The 14,859-nt window shown below is 39.5% G+C and overlaps 1 protein-coding gene across 1 annotated transcript in view; it reads right to left on the bottom strand.

Annotated features, from left to right (window-relative positions):
* Positions 1-4,793: 4,793 nt before the first annotated feature.
* LOC5565263 (hematopoietically-expressed homeobox protein hhex) overlaps positions 4,794-14,859 on the bottom strand; it is a 38,430-nt gene continuing 28,364 nt past the window's right edge. Inside the window, exons 2-3 of the mRNA XM_001649561.2 lie at positions 8,814-9,013; positions 4,794-5,170 (exon numbers count right to left, since the gene is read on the bottom strand). Coding sequence (XP_001649611.2) covers positions 4,850-5,170; positions 8,814-9,013 — 521 coding nt within the window. The 3' untranslated portion in view covers positions 4,794-4,849. The remainder of the gene's footprint in view (positions 5,171-8,813; positions 9,014-14,859) is intronic.

The following is a 14,859-nucleotide window of genomic DNA, read 5'->3' on the forward strand; positions in this document are numbered from 1 at the left end:
GAGTACTATTGCGCCGTCCACAGTATTGTGCGCTTCCTGTGCTACCCGGGACATTAGTACAGGCGTCCTTGGGTTTTTCTGAGATAATCAGCTGCCCTCAAATCTGAGGGGAATTATATACATGTTGTATTTCAATTTAAATTATTACCTTTATGCTTTCGCATCATGCGTTTTTTCAGTTGTCAGCTCACATTGGTCGAGATTGGTCACGTTTTGGTGCCGCTCCGTAGCCTCTTGGTTGTAAAAAGGTCAATTGTTCGATTGTTTTTGCTGCTTTTATTGCTCAACCGAAACCTTTGTTTTCTGCTGTGTGTTTCGATCACACCCGGTGCGCTATCGTCGCGATATAGGTTCTGGGTTGTGGCCCGGCTGGTTGACCAGTCAGATGGTCTGGCCATTTTTGAAGAGGTGCATTTTGAACTTGTGCGCGTGCGTTTCGGTGTTCCGCTTCATATTTCCACTGTGCGAAAGCATTAATCTATGATTGCGCATCCCCGCGCCGCCGGCATGACGTTTCAGGGATCCAGGGTCCTGGGGTGGAAGCCCAAGCAACATGTTCCGTGGTGATTATGCTTGACACATGGACAGCGATGGTTGCTCCGGTGCTATTCAAGTTCTTCAAATGAAGGCAACCGAAGGTAAACTACCATGTGACCCCTTTCTCCTGCGGTTTTCTATTGAAAAGTGGATCGGTATGGCAAACGATGCACAGTGCTGCGTCCCTTGGACAAAAGTAAAAAAAGAATAAAAAACTATTTTATTGCACCAAATCAATTCTGCCAATTGATCACTTCTGCATTATAAGCACTTTTTATTACAAATACTTCTGAACTTCTTCTTTTTAGCTTAACATTCAAATTGGAACAGGGCCTGCTACTCAGCTTAGTGTTCTCTACTGTAATAAATTTAGAGCTTTTTTGTTAATTCATCATTTTTGATAAAAGTTTTGCTCCTGATTATCTACAGAAGATTATTCTATAACTATACGGCCAAAAACGTATGAATTAATTTGTTTACGCAACAAAAATATCACTTTCAAATGAACAAATCTTATATTGAATTTTTTGACTTCTATGTATTTTTGACAATATTTACGTTGTGCTGTTGATTTTTAGCTGAAATGTATGGACATCATATCAATTTAATGATATTCGTAAGAACCCCAAATAATTTATTGAACAAAATTGGTAGGAACGACACAAACTAGGGGTGCATCTTGCCCCGGGTGCTCATCTTGCCCCACATTCCCCAAATAAGTCAATTACATCCGTCAAAACGACCACATCTACGAACGGACCATCTAAAAGAAACCACGCCGACTATGACCACGGAAGCGACTCCAGCAAACCTTCGAAACCCAAACGAAGCGACCGTGGAGGCAAGAGCCACTAATCTACTCTGAAAACCTTACCTCTCCGATTAGTCACCCCCGAAAAAAAAAACTGCTTTATCACCTGGTGGTACGCCCTAAGCACTATATTTATGATCCAGCCCAGTAATGATTATTTCCATATTGTTTAGTTTTCCTTGTGAATACAGACCGTACCTGGGATTGATCTTGCTATAATGATGATGAACGTCGTGACTAAAAATATTTCATAAAAAAATCACCCTTCTTTCTAAAATAGGCTGTTTTTTTGAGTTATCACTGGTAAAACTATTTATACTTTCGTAAGAAACTGATCTTTTGCAAAACTGAATGTTCTCCAATAGTCTTGTTGTTATAATAGTTATTGGTTAGGATGCTCTTCCGAGTTTGGATTTCATAAATGTTAAAGCTACTTTAATTTATATAATAACTTTTCCTTTAGAAATAGGCTGTTATTTTGAACCCAAACGAAAAAAAGATCATCCCACGTGTAAGTTTTGTATTTTTAGAAATTCAGGTAAAGGATGACCCATTCGGGGTAATGGCGTTCGGAGTAACGGCCTTCGTTGAAGTGGCATGGTAGACTCATAGAGTCAATGACAGCTCGTCCCACAATAAAATTGGTCGAAGGGTGATTCCGAAGTCATCTCCATACTAATTGCAAACGCGTTTTAAAATACAGACAACTCTCCATAACTCGAAAATGAAGGGAGCATCGAGTTAGGGAGGTATCGAGTTGCATAACACAAAACCAGTGCAAATGCGATCGAGTTAGCCATGAAAATCAATCTTTATTATGGTTCTCTAACTCCATATCGAGTTACGGAAGCTACATGACTGTTTCGCCATGGCATGGAACATTTCGAAACTTTGGGTTCTGATTCATGGGAGCATCATACCAAAAAGCCAAAATTATATAACGTGCCACAGAAGAAGAAGTGTGGCCTCCTAAATTACTTCCTGTAGTAATTTTGCTAAAGCTTTCTCTAAGATTCTGGGAATATCTGGAAAAAATGAGGAAACTCTTTAGGAATTCGTGAAGTTATTACATGTAGAATCCCAGGAGAAATTCCTGTTGGAATCCCTATAGGAATTCCGGGTAGAATCTCTGGAGCAATCTGATGAGAATGCCTGAAGAAATCTCCAGAATAATTTCGGGAAGAATTTTGAGATGACTAGCTGTGGAATGACACCTGGAGGAATCCCTGCAGAAATCCTTGGAGTTATTTTTCTGAAAGAGTCTCAGGAAAATTTTTGGTGAATTCTCTGAAGACACAACATGAGACATCGCTTGAATAATATCAGGATCCATGAATAACAGGATTTGTATGAAGAAATCACTAGAGGTATTCCTGAATCCTGTTACAACTCTTAAAAAAACCCGCTGCAAAATCTCTAGAGGAATCCTTGGAGAAAACCCTGGAAGAACCCCTGGAGGAACTCCAGGCAGAATTATTATTCTGGAGGAATTGCTGAAGGTGCTCCTGTAGCCCTATCTGATCCGGTCTCAAAAAACCTGGTTGCGATCGAAACTTCATCGTGAAGGAATCTTTGTCGAAATCTTTGTATGGATCACTGGAGGAATCTTCAAAATAAATCCTGGAGAAATCTCTGGAAGAGCCTTTGAAGGAATTTTCTTCCAACATCAATGTTTTCATTATCAATCTGACTAGAACGAATGAATAATTTTTCGCATAATCTGGGATAACGCCCTAAAAGCCATTGGTAACCATCTGTGTAGCTCGTTGTTTCTGAGCAAATGAATGAATAAGCATCCAAACCAACACCACCAGCAGGTAGATAATGATCCTTTCTTCACCATAGACTTGTTAAATGACGTGTAAATTTATTCAAATGCTCAGAAACAACGAGCTACACACATGATTACCAATGGCTTTTAGGGCGAGATCATAAGTAATGCGAGAGATGAATGAATAAGCATCCAAACCAACACCACTGGCAGGTAGATAATGATCCTTTCTTCACCATAGCGCTGTCAAATAACGTGTAACTTCATTTAAATGCTCAGAAACAACGAGCTACACGCATGGTTACCAATGGCTTTTAGGGCGTTATCCCAGATTATGCGAGATTTGATTCCTTTCCTACTACACAACTTCCTACGATTGCTATGCAACGCAAGTTCGACGAACCAACATGTTTGAATGCACGAATATGTTCCTACAAAATGGTTGCTAGTAGTTCGTGCACATATTACACAGTTCGCGTAAACATTCGTGGAACTTGCACAAATGTTCGTGCATTGCACGCACTGTGTAATCGGTGTAATCACAGCTTCGTATTCGTTTGCTTTCATTTGTTGACAGCTCAATCGAAATAGATCTTTGCACGTCTGACATAACCTCGAAACTGCATATAAAAAATCTAAACAATTCCAGCAGTGTATGTCAAAGAGCAGGACAGTCGATTGAGCGTGATGAAAGTTGGACAGAGAAGGATAATTTTTCGTCACCTCACCATGCACTCTTAAATGGTGGCTATTCTGGCCAAACTGGTTTTTCTCCCGTTGCCGTTCCGCTATCATTGCGTCTGGCCGTCTGGCTCTTTACGCGGGGGAAGGAAAGTTAATAATTGTCTTTCTACATTCAACAGAAACTCAGCAGCTTAAATATTTCAGAATAAAAGATTAAATTTATCAATCGTTACGAATTCTCTTTCCACCTTCGTATCAAACCGCAGGAATCCTCCATATACCATATATTTTTTATTATAACGACGCATATTTCAACAGCTTGGAACTTACCATATCACACTGATTGAACGTCTTTACCATCAACTCACCTGATAAGCTATTTTGCCAAACATTAAGGCCACTTGGAACAACTCAAATCACCCCCGTAATCTCAGCGTTGGGCAATGGGTGTGCTCGCTGCAGGCTGAAAACAACTTCCTTCTCAAATCGTTCATAACTAATCTAGATGATGATGATGGAGCTGCCTGATTTGACGCAATCGAATGGCCGATACACCCCAAATAAGTCGGGTGGCAATGCATGCGGTCACCTGGAAATCACAAAACAGCGCACTCACTGGCTATATCAATATTGGATGATCAATTAAGAATGGGTAGGATGTCATGTAGCTGGGCCGATATCGACTGGTTTCGAAAAACCTATCAAATCAATTCGTAACGAACGACTATTGGATATGGGTGAATTTTGCGTTATCACACCGTCGAAATAATGAATATACGATGTAAAAAAGGTTAGGAAAAGGAATGAGCAATCGACCGTGATTAATTGCTTGATGATGTTTCACTGAAAGGCAAGGTGCAGTGCCTACTGAGTATTTGCGGTAACGTTAGGCTTATCAATCGCAGCAACCGTGTATTTGGTTTCAAAGGTCGCTTCGCAAATTTGTTAGACCTGATGGAGTCTCGGCATGAAATCAGACGACACCGTGTCTGTCCGCGTGAGAAGTTGAATAATTTATTTGAATTTCAGCATAGATAAAGTTTAAACTAAATAACATTGATGGGCGAGGCACCTCCGTCCTCGTAGCTGCTGTCCTCCCCTTCGCTGGAGGTTTCGTGTTCTGAATAGTTTTCGGAACTCTTGCAATCGTACGGTTCCGCGGGTCTGCTGCTATTCAAGGTTGCACGATAATCATTCGAGTATGTTTTCATCGGATCTGCGGGTGAACTGGTGGATGACGTAATGGTGGCGGAATGTGACGCTTTGTGTGCACCGTCCGGTCCCAGGTCAACGGGTGAATCTGAGGTTTGGCCTCCATTGTTGGCGCGTCTCCATTTGGCACGGCGGTTCTGGAACCATGTCTTGACCTGTTGAAATAATGATAATATTAGTGCAATTCATAATCTAGGAAATATGCGCTTAAACTTTTTAAAAGCAATACTATTATAATAAAGGATATTGCATTCAACCTTGAAACGAATCTTAAAATACAGAGATTAGAACAGAACTGAAAGGAACAGATTAGACAAAAGTTAAAGGAACACACGTCAAAGAGAACAAGGACCGACTGGAGAAGAGGAATGTGAAAAAAATGAGTTGTCGTACCTCACGGACGCGACGAACTACGACGAACATCAACCAGCTTTTAAGGGGAGTTAAAAATGCCGTCCAACTAGACAGTTGGTAAAGATGTATCGAAGCGGAACACATTAAGGTGGGCCCAGAGGAGATCGAAGATCATCCTCTGCTGCCTTTCACCAAAAAGCGAACGAAGCTCGTGGGGAGTTATTAAAACGGCTTCCTGAGTTATTAAAACGGCTTCCGCTCGTTGACATGCCAGATCATTACAGTATGGTAAAACCTCAAAAAATGCTGGGAGTATCAGGTCTTCACCCTGTTCATTGATATTAAAGCGACATACAAAGTATCGACCGCGTAGAGCTATGGAGGATCATGAACGAGAATAGCTTTCCGGGAAGCTCACAAGACTGTTTAGAGCGACAATCTAAGCAGAACTGCATAAAGATCTCAGGCGAGAACCCTAGTTTGTTCAAAACGCGCAGGGTGCCAAGACAAGCTAATGAACATTCGTGCCTGTTATTCATCATTGTGCTAGAGGGTTCCATGCGGAGAACCAGGTCTAATAGCCGATGTACCTACGATTTTCACACGGTCCAGTCAGTTTGCTTCGCTGACGACGGAAGAACATTTGAAACGGTGGAAGATACATACACCCGCCTGAAACACGAGGCAATAGAAGTAGGTGAATGCGCCGACATCAAAATACATGCTAGTAGGCGGAGTCGAACATGGCTGGGCTCGCTCTGGGACGATTGACGGAGATTCCTTCGAGGTGGTGGATGAGTTCATCATCTGTGGAACCATGCTCAAGGAGGACCTGCATGCACTTGAAGTTTACGAACATCGGGTGCTTGGAATGATCTTTGGCGGTGTGCAAGATAACGGCGGCTAAAAATAAACCACGGCGGAACTCTTCGACTTACCTGAAGATAGCAAAAGCAGGAAGGATACGTTGGGCGGAGCATGTTATAAGAATGTTGGACAACAGTTCTGCGATGATGGTATTTGCTTCTGATCCGACAGGTATGATAAAGCGAGGATCACAGCGGGCACAAGATTTGGCGAGTATGGGTCGTAGTCGAGAGAGGAGGATAGCAGCTGCGATTCGTGAGGTATGGCGAGAAATTATTGACGCGGTTCTTGTAGTGTTGCAAATGCATTCACTTAAACTTGCCAGATATGCATGCGCTCCACAACTTTCGAAGCAGCTTGTTTTGAAGCTGGTGCATTGGCTTTCCGCTACCATTTTGTTCCAGTCTTTTTCTGCAAGGCCATCGCGAACATTGTATAAACCACCGAGAACTCCAGGACCTTCTTGTAAGCAAAGGCAGACAGTTTGCTTCAAAATGTATTACAATTCCACAGTTGCCAAATGTCCTTGATCGGTGAACGGAATTTGCGTGCTCATGAGTTTATTTTTTCAAACAGAATAAAAAAGAACTTCAAGGCTGGAGACAACTTCGTCAAACTGCAACAGTCCGTCGCCGAATTGGTTCTTACCAAGCCGTTTCTTCAACTACAGCATTATCAACGTACACTGTCTACACGAAGATGAGGAGACGTTTTACGCGCAGCTGGACCAGATATATGGCGGATGTTCGCCGCGTGACGTAATAATCGTTGTTGGTGAAATGAACGCACAGGTAGGACGAGAGGAGATGTACATACAGGTGATCGGATAGAACAGCCTACACGCCGTTTCGAACGACAACGGTAAACGATACGTCAACTTTGCAGCCTCTCGTGGTATGGTAGTCTGGAGCACCTTCTTGTCCCGCAAAGATATCCATAGGGCCACCTGAAGATCACCCGATAATCAAACCGAAAAATTCTGCTCCGACGTCACCAACGTTCGCACATACCGCAGTGTGAATATGGATTCGGATCATTACCATTAGTTGCTGTATGCATGCGCTCTAAACATGGCCAAGATTACGCGCAGCTGTTGGAACTGGTCCTACCAATGGAAGACAGCAGTACACCCGATTCTGTTTTTGCACGGGGGATGCGTACCGTGCAAAAAAAGTTTTCAGTTCAAAATTTCAAAAACCGTGTAAAAAAGTAACACCATTTCTGGACGTTTCATGCAAAAATAAGGTTTTGGCGGAAAAAAATGTATGGAAACTTTTTTTGCACGGCCGTGTAAAAAAAATCCGTGCAAAAACAGAATCGGGTGTAATAGGTTCAGCGGCCTTGAATCAGACAACACTCGTACGACGGCGAATGCGAGCAGTTGAAGAACGCAGAATGGGTGCAACACCGTACGGCACGGTATAAACAGGCAAGCAACATACAAAACTCGATCTTCTGAAGAAAGTAGCGCCAGCAAGAAGAACGAGATCGCGAGGCGATGGAAGAGTTGTTCCGCGCTAAAGACACACGGAAGGTTAACGAGAAGCTTAACCGTTCGCGCAAAGGCTTTGTACCACAAGCCGATATGTGCAGAGACTGCGACGGAAATCTTCTCACGAACGAATGTGAGGTGGTCGAAAGGCGGCGGCAGCACTACGACGAGCACCTTAATAGTGATGTGGCCAGTAGCGAAGGGGCATGAAAGTAACTTCAGGAGCACGCGCGGAGGATGAAAGACTTCCGCTTCCTAATCGCCAAGGGGTCCAATCTCCGGGATGGTTGAAAACAACAAAGCCGCTAGGGTGGATCGACTACCGAACGAGCTGATAAAATATAGTGGTGATGCACTGGCAAGAGCGCTGCACTGTGTATTTACCAAGATCTGGGAGGATGAGGAAGTGGATTGAAGGAGTCGTGTGTCCCATCTACAAAAAGGACGACAAGTAGGATTGCGCCAACTTGCGGCATCCGTTACTGGGCAGTTTGCACTCTGGATGTGAAGAATGCGTTCAACAGCGCAAGTTGGAAAGCGATAGCCCACGCATTTTACCGCCTCAAGGTACCGGTTCAGATGTGTAAGCCCATAGAAAGCTATTTTGATGGTAGGATTCTACTGTATGACACAGATAATGGGCAGAAAAGTGTTCGAATTATCGCGGGAATATCTCAAGGTCCAATCTTGGATCCGATGTTATGGAATGTGATGTACGATGACGAACTGAGGCTACGATGACGTACTGCCGCTTCCAACGGGTGTTAAGACCCTACTGGTCTATGGCGAATCGATGGAGGAAGTAAAGTTGACAGCAACGCATTCTATCTTTATAGTTGAGGAATGGATTGGTTGAAAGGATTGCAGTTTGTTGCACACGATCAGATATCGCTTACGTCGTGAATGGGGCAAGTAGCTTCAACAATGACCTCCATGAACAGTATTGAATAACGGCAAACAAGAATTCTTCAATATTTGAAGGGCACAAAGTCTATGACGCATGAGACTACCAGGGGCAACGCAAAAAACAATTTGGTGAATAGCAAAGCCGGGTGTTAATTGTAAAGAACCTGACGAAATCTTACCTGTCGGTCACTTAGCTTAAGCTGCACGGCCAAATGCCTGCGGTCCTCGGGAGAGAGGTATTTGTGATTTGAAAACCGCCGCTCCAGACTCTGGGTTTGCTGGGGGGTGAACCGTACTTGACCTCCTTTGCGTTTGGAACCACAGGGCGGTATCAAATAGCTGTAGTGTGGCGGGTAGAATGGGAATATCCGGGGAGATGCTGAAAAGAGCGAAACACATATTAAGAGCTTTGGTTTTCCGGGTTTAAATTGTTGGAAAAATAAATCTATTAGCCCTGCAGGAAATCAAGACATGATATAAGGTAAAATACCTGAAAAGGAATGTATGAGCAGATCTCTGGGTTGTTTTCCTGAGGAATTAAAGAAAAAATCTTGGAAATGAAAAGTAGTATTTTAAGGGATCAGGTGGCCAATAATCGCAAATTGACTGTTACTGATAGGTTATAATGCAGACCAATGAGGGGAAGAAGAGGAATTGATGTTAAAAAAGCAATCTCTCATTCGATTCTAGACCAAATTCTGATTGTCCTTACAAAATTTGAGCACATCTAGTTGAAAACTAAGACTACACAAGCCTTCATAGTTTGTATGGAAATTACCTGGAAGGGTGGCACAGATACTACACATGAAATATAGAACAACGTTTGTTTGAACTGCAAGATAACTCCAGCTTGCCAACAACAATCAAGGCAGGCTTGGGGAAAATCGTTAGTTTTCTTTTGTTGTGTACTTTCGATTTTTCCTGATAAACATGGAAAAAGGGCCACAGTTTTCTATGCATTAAATATTCATTTTTATTGGAAATAGTAAAATGATGCGTTTTTTGTCACTTTTGATGAAATGCGAAAATGTGTTTTAATCAGTTGCGCGCTTCTTCCATGTTAGTCCAATGTTTGAGATCTGGGCTCACAGTGACAATTCGTGACAGCGGAATCCCGGCTCACTATGACGTACAGAAATTTTGTATTGGTTTCTCCCTCCCAGGTAATTACTATGGGAAACGAAAGCAATTCATTCAATCGATCATAGTGTTTACCCGAGTGCTCTTGATGATCTGAGCTACTTTTATATTGTGAGATACATTTATCACCTACAACTTTACTGAAGAAGATTTTCAAATTGGATGCCTCAGTAATTAGTTAATGTTTTTTGTATGAGTTGAAAATCTCGGACTATAATAATCGAGCTGCTCACTGGCATCACTGGATATATGCAGTAAAACATAGTAGCCATGATCCAGAGCGTCATATCATCGTGTTGTGCACAAGAATGGAAACAATTGACTCTAGCGACAAACGGCACTGTATTTGAACGGTCTAAAAGGTCGTTCTTGAAACTTTGGTTCGTTATATTATTTTGAAATAAATTGAAAAAAAAATCATTGACGAATTTTTGGAAAAAAAAATACAATAAAAATATTATAGCATCTTTCTATGACAAATAAATACATCGGTGGTGATTATCCGCGTATTGCTTTACGAAATCCCAGGAAAACCAACTGGGAACAATATGCACAGTGCTTGAATTCCAACTCAGTTACAAAGGATGAAAAAAATGATTCTATTCAAAAACTAGAGTCGTTTTCTCAAGAGGAAAGAAAATTATTCATTCGTTCCATACTAATTGTCCCATGAAGCAATCTTTTTCTAGTAGGGACGTGCCTTGGTGGAACACTAAACTTGAAAGGTTACGAGAACTCTCACGAATCTACTTACAAATCTACAGGAATGGACGGAATATTCCCAGCACTGATTCAAAACGGAGAAGCAGTGCTGATTTCGCCTCTTACTGAGATGTTTAAGGCGAGCTCAAAATTAAACTATGTTCTATCTGATTGGAGAGCAGTGAAGGTAATCTTTATTCCTAAAATAGGAAAACGAGATAAAATGCATCCAAAGTCATATAGAACTATTAGTCTCTCATAAATTTTGTTAAAGACTATGGAAAAAGTGTTGTATGATTACATTAATTCTACAAAAGGTTGTCCACAAGGAGGAGTCCTCTCGCCTCTATTGTGGTCTTTAGTAGTTGACGATCTTCTTAAAAGCTTTGAAGAAAAAGGTTTCGAAGTTGTAGGATTTGCAGATGATTTACTCATTATTGTGAGAGGAAAGTTTGACAATATCATTTCAGAACGAATGCAACTTGCCCTAAACTTAACCAATTTTTGCTGTATTCAGGAGGGCCTTAACATAAATCCTTCAAAAGTAGTAATTGCCCCTTTCACTTAGGGTTTATTCACAAATTTCATAACGCTGAAAATGGCCATTTCCGATACTCACCCACCCCCTCGTAACGCATTTTGTATGAATTATTTGCAAATTTTGTATGAGCCGTAACAGCTTACGACACCCACCCACCCCCTCTAGCGTTAAGAAATTTGTGAATGGGCCCTAAAAAAAAAAATCATCCTAAAATCTTTGAAGCTTGAAGGAGTACAAATGCACCTTAGTTAACAGGTCAAATACTTATGAGTTATTTTGGATTCTAAACTGAATTGGAATGCTCATATTGAGTATGTGACAAATAAAGCCACTAGTTCGTTTTGGGCACGCTTCAAAATTTTGGGCAGAAGATGGGGTTTGAAACCAAAAAAGATAATGTGAATTTACTTGTCCGTAATTCGCCCAAAAGTAATATAGGGGGAGATCCCCCAGTGCCGGACAGCACCCAATACCGGACAAAGTTGAAACATTGAGAAATCATGGTCCAATCAAGATGGTGTATTAGTAGAAAAGAAAGCTATTATGTAGACTAATGTTTGCGTAGAATAACACATCCTTGAAATATGCATCCCTTTTTAAAAAAGTAGAAAAGTTTGAAAATCTTTAAAAAATTGACGTATTTTGGTAATTTTGAGCCTATTTAGTAATTATTTTGAATATGAAAAAATACTTTGGATCCCGCAAGCATGATCGAACATAATCCTAATTTGATAGTATGAATGTATTTTGTACCATAATTGAAGTAAATATGGACAATTTACAATTTTGGTTAAGCACCTGCTGTCCCTCAGTTTCGGACAGCTTGATTTGTTATATGATATCTTTGTAATTATTGCATTAGTGTCTCAAAATACTTTCATTTTTCATGGGTTCCGTCGACCATGGTATCAAACATGCAATAAAATTAAGAAGAATGAACATTCATAACAACATCGTAAAATGTGCTATTTTTCATCATATATGAAAGAGGATAGGCATAGGCATCTTGCAAACTAAGAAAAACTCAAATTGTTTTTGTAAATGTTGCAATTGCATTGAATTGGTAATTATAAACTATTTCTATAGTGTACACATTCAATGATGTTCAAATTTACAGAATTCGAGGCATTTCCAGATCGTGTCCGGTATTGGGTGCTACCTTTCAAGATCGATCAATTTGGTACTAAAATACATCATCAAAACACAATGTCAAAATTCATATTTATATTTTCAAATTTATTTTTGTACACTATAAAAATGATAATATTTATCATAAATGGGTAACACAAGCCCATAAAATCAATATTTTTCGAATTATGAATTTAGTGGCTACTTGGGGATCTCCCCCTATGCTTCGCTAGTGTGGTGGCCAAAAACAAAAGAGGCCACAACACAAGCAAAACTATCAAAAGTACAACGTCTTGTGTCCATCGCTATAACGGGAGCGATGCGAAGCACTCCATCAAAAGCATTAGATGCTATTCTTCATCTGCTACCGTTGTATGAATTTTTACAATTAAAAGCGGAGAAGAGTTTTAATAGATTAAATTAAATTAATTTATTAATTAATTAAATAAATAGATTAAATAAGTTCAAATCAGGAGATCTTGTTGGGCTCTTGAATATTCCACAACATATCCATTGTGGGCCAGTGATGACTATGCATGAAGACTGAATGAAAACTGTGGACAATTCTGATATTTGGGGATTTTTTTTTATTACCGTACGGGTTTGGGCCGAAGGGTCTCAGATTTTCATGAAACTTTTTCCACAGGCAGGGCTCGTGGATATATGAATAAAAAAAATTGAGAAAAATTCAGGGTCGCCTATTTTTTCGGAAAACTCAGGTGGAAATTTTTTGTTTTCCCTTGACACTACTTACTTTGAAAAATCATAACTCAAGAACGAAGCATCGTAGAAACAAAGTTTTTATATGAAAATTTAAGCAAATTTTCTCAAAAATCAAAAAAAAATATGAACTGGAAAAAGTTTTCCACAAAATTTTCCACCGTTGGAAAAATTCGTAAAGAAAAGCCGGAAAAACTATGCCCGAACTCGTGGAAAATTTTCAAAAAAATATTTTCGAGATGGTAATTTTATAAGCTTTAATCACTGAAATTTTTGGAATGCACTTTTTTTTCGTTTTTGAGTTATGGCCAATTTTGTGAAAAATGTCCAGATGTGCCATATGAGACTTTTCTTTGAAAAATCATAACTCAAGAACGAAGCATCGTAGGAACAAAGTTTTTATATGAAAATTAAGCAAATTTTCTCAAAAATCCAAAAAAAATATGAACTGGAAAAAGTTTTCCACAAAATTTTCCACCGTTGGGAAAATTCGTAAAGAAAAGCCGGAAAAACTATGCCCGAACTCGTGGAAAATTTTCAAAAAAATATTTTCGAGAAGGTAATTCTATAAGCTTTAATCACTGAAATTTTTGGAATGCACTTTTTTCGTTTTTGAGTTATGGCCAATTTTGTGAAAAATGTCCAGATGTGCCATATGAGACTTTTCTTTGAAAAATCATAACTCAAGAACGAATTCAGAAAAAAAAGAAACACTTTTTTCTGCTTTGCTTAACGGTGTAATGTTTCATGAAAAATATAATCCAATCCGACTTATACTTCATTAAAACCAATCCCATATAGTTTCTTTCAGATCTTTTAGAAAATTTGCAATTGCTTTGATAAAAAACCTTGTTTTTCTGATGCTTCGATTGAAATATGGGTTTTCAAAGAAAAGGCTAATATGGTCATTTTTCACAAAATTGGCCATAACTCAGAAACAAAAAAAAAAGTACATCCTAAAAGTTACTAGAATTGAAGTTTATAAAGTTTCCTTCTCAAAAATAATTAAAAAAAATTTTTCCGCGAGTTCGGGCATAGATTTTCCAGCTTTTCTTTATGAATTTTCCTAACGGTGGAAAATTTTGTAGAAAACTTTTTCCAGTTCATTTTTTTTGGATTTCTGAGAAAATTTGCTTAAATTTTCATATAAAAACTTTGTTTCTACAATGTTTTGTTCTTGAGTTATGATTTTTCAAAGAAAAGTCTTATATGGCACATCTGGACATTTTTCACAAAATTGGCCATAACTCAAAAACGAAAAAAAAAGTGCATTCCAAAAATTTCAGTGATTAAAGCTTATAAAATTATCTTCTCGAAAATATTTTTTTGAAAATTTTCCACGAGTTCGGGCATAGTTTTTCCGGCTTTTCTTTACAAATTTTCCCAACGGTGGAAAATTTTGTGGAAAACTTTTTCCAGTCCATATTTTTTTTTGGATTTTGAGAAAATTTGCTTAAATTTTCATATAAAAACTTTGTTTCTACGATGCTTCGTTCTTGAGTTATGATTTTTCAAAGTAAGTAGTGTCAAGGGAAAACAAAAAATTTCCACCTGAGTTTTCCGGAAAAATAGGCGACCCTGAATTTTTCTCAATTTTTTTTTATTCATATATCCGTGAGCCCTGCCTGTGGAAAAAGTTTCATGAAAATCTGAGACCCTTCGGCCCAATTTGTACGATAATAAAAAAAAATCCCCATCTCTTACAATGTATGCGATATGACGCGTTCGTCAAGGCTCCATAAAATTCTTCACAGATGGCTCAAAAATTGGGACACAAACTGGAGCAGGAATCTATGGCCCTGGGACAAACGTCTCCGTGGCGATGGGAAGCTATCCAACAGTATTCCAAGCGGAGATTTTTGCTATACCAGAATGCGCTAATATTTTTCTTAAAAGAAAATACAGTCATGCAAATACAGTACTGACCCGATTTAAGTAGAAGTAGAACTAGGATTCAGATTGATTCCGGCTGTCTTACTGGGCAGAGCAAAATT

The sequence above is a fragment of the Aedes aegypti genome, chromosome 1 (genome assembly GCF_002204515.2).
Source record: "Aedes aegypti strain LVP_AGWG chromosome 1, AaegL5.0 Primary Assembly, whole genome shotgun sequence".
NCBI lineage: Eukaryota > Metazoa > Arthropoda > Insecta > Diptera > Culicidae > Aedes > Aedes aegypti.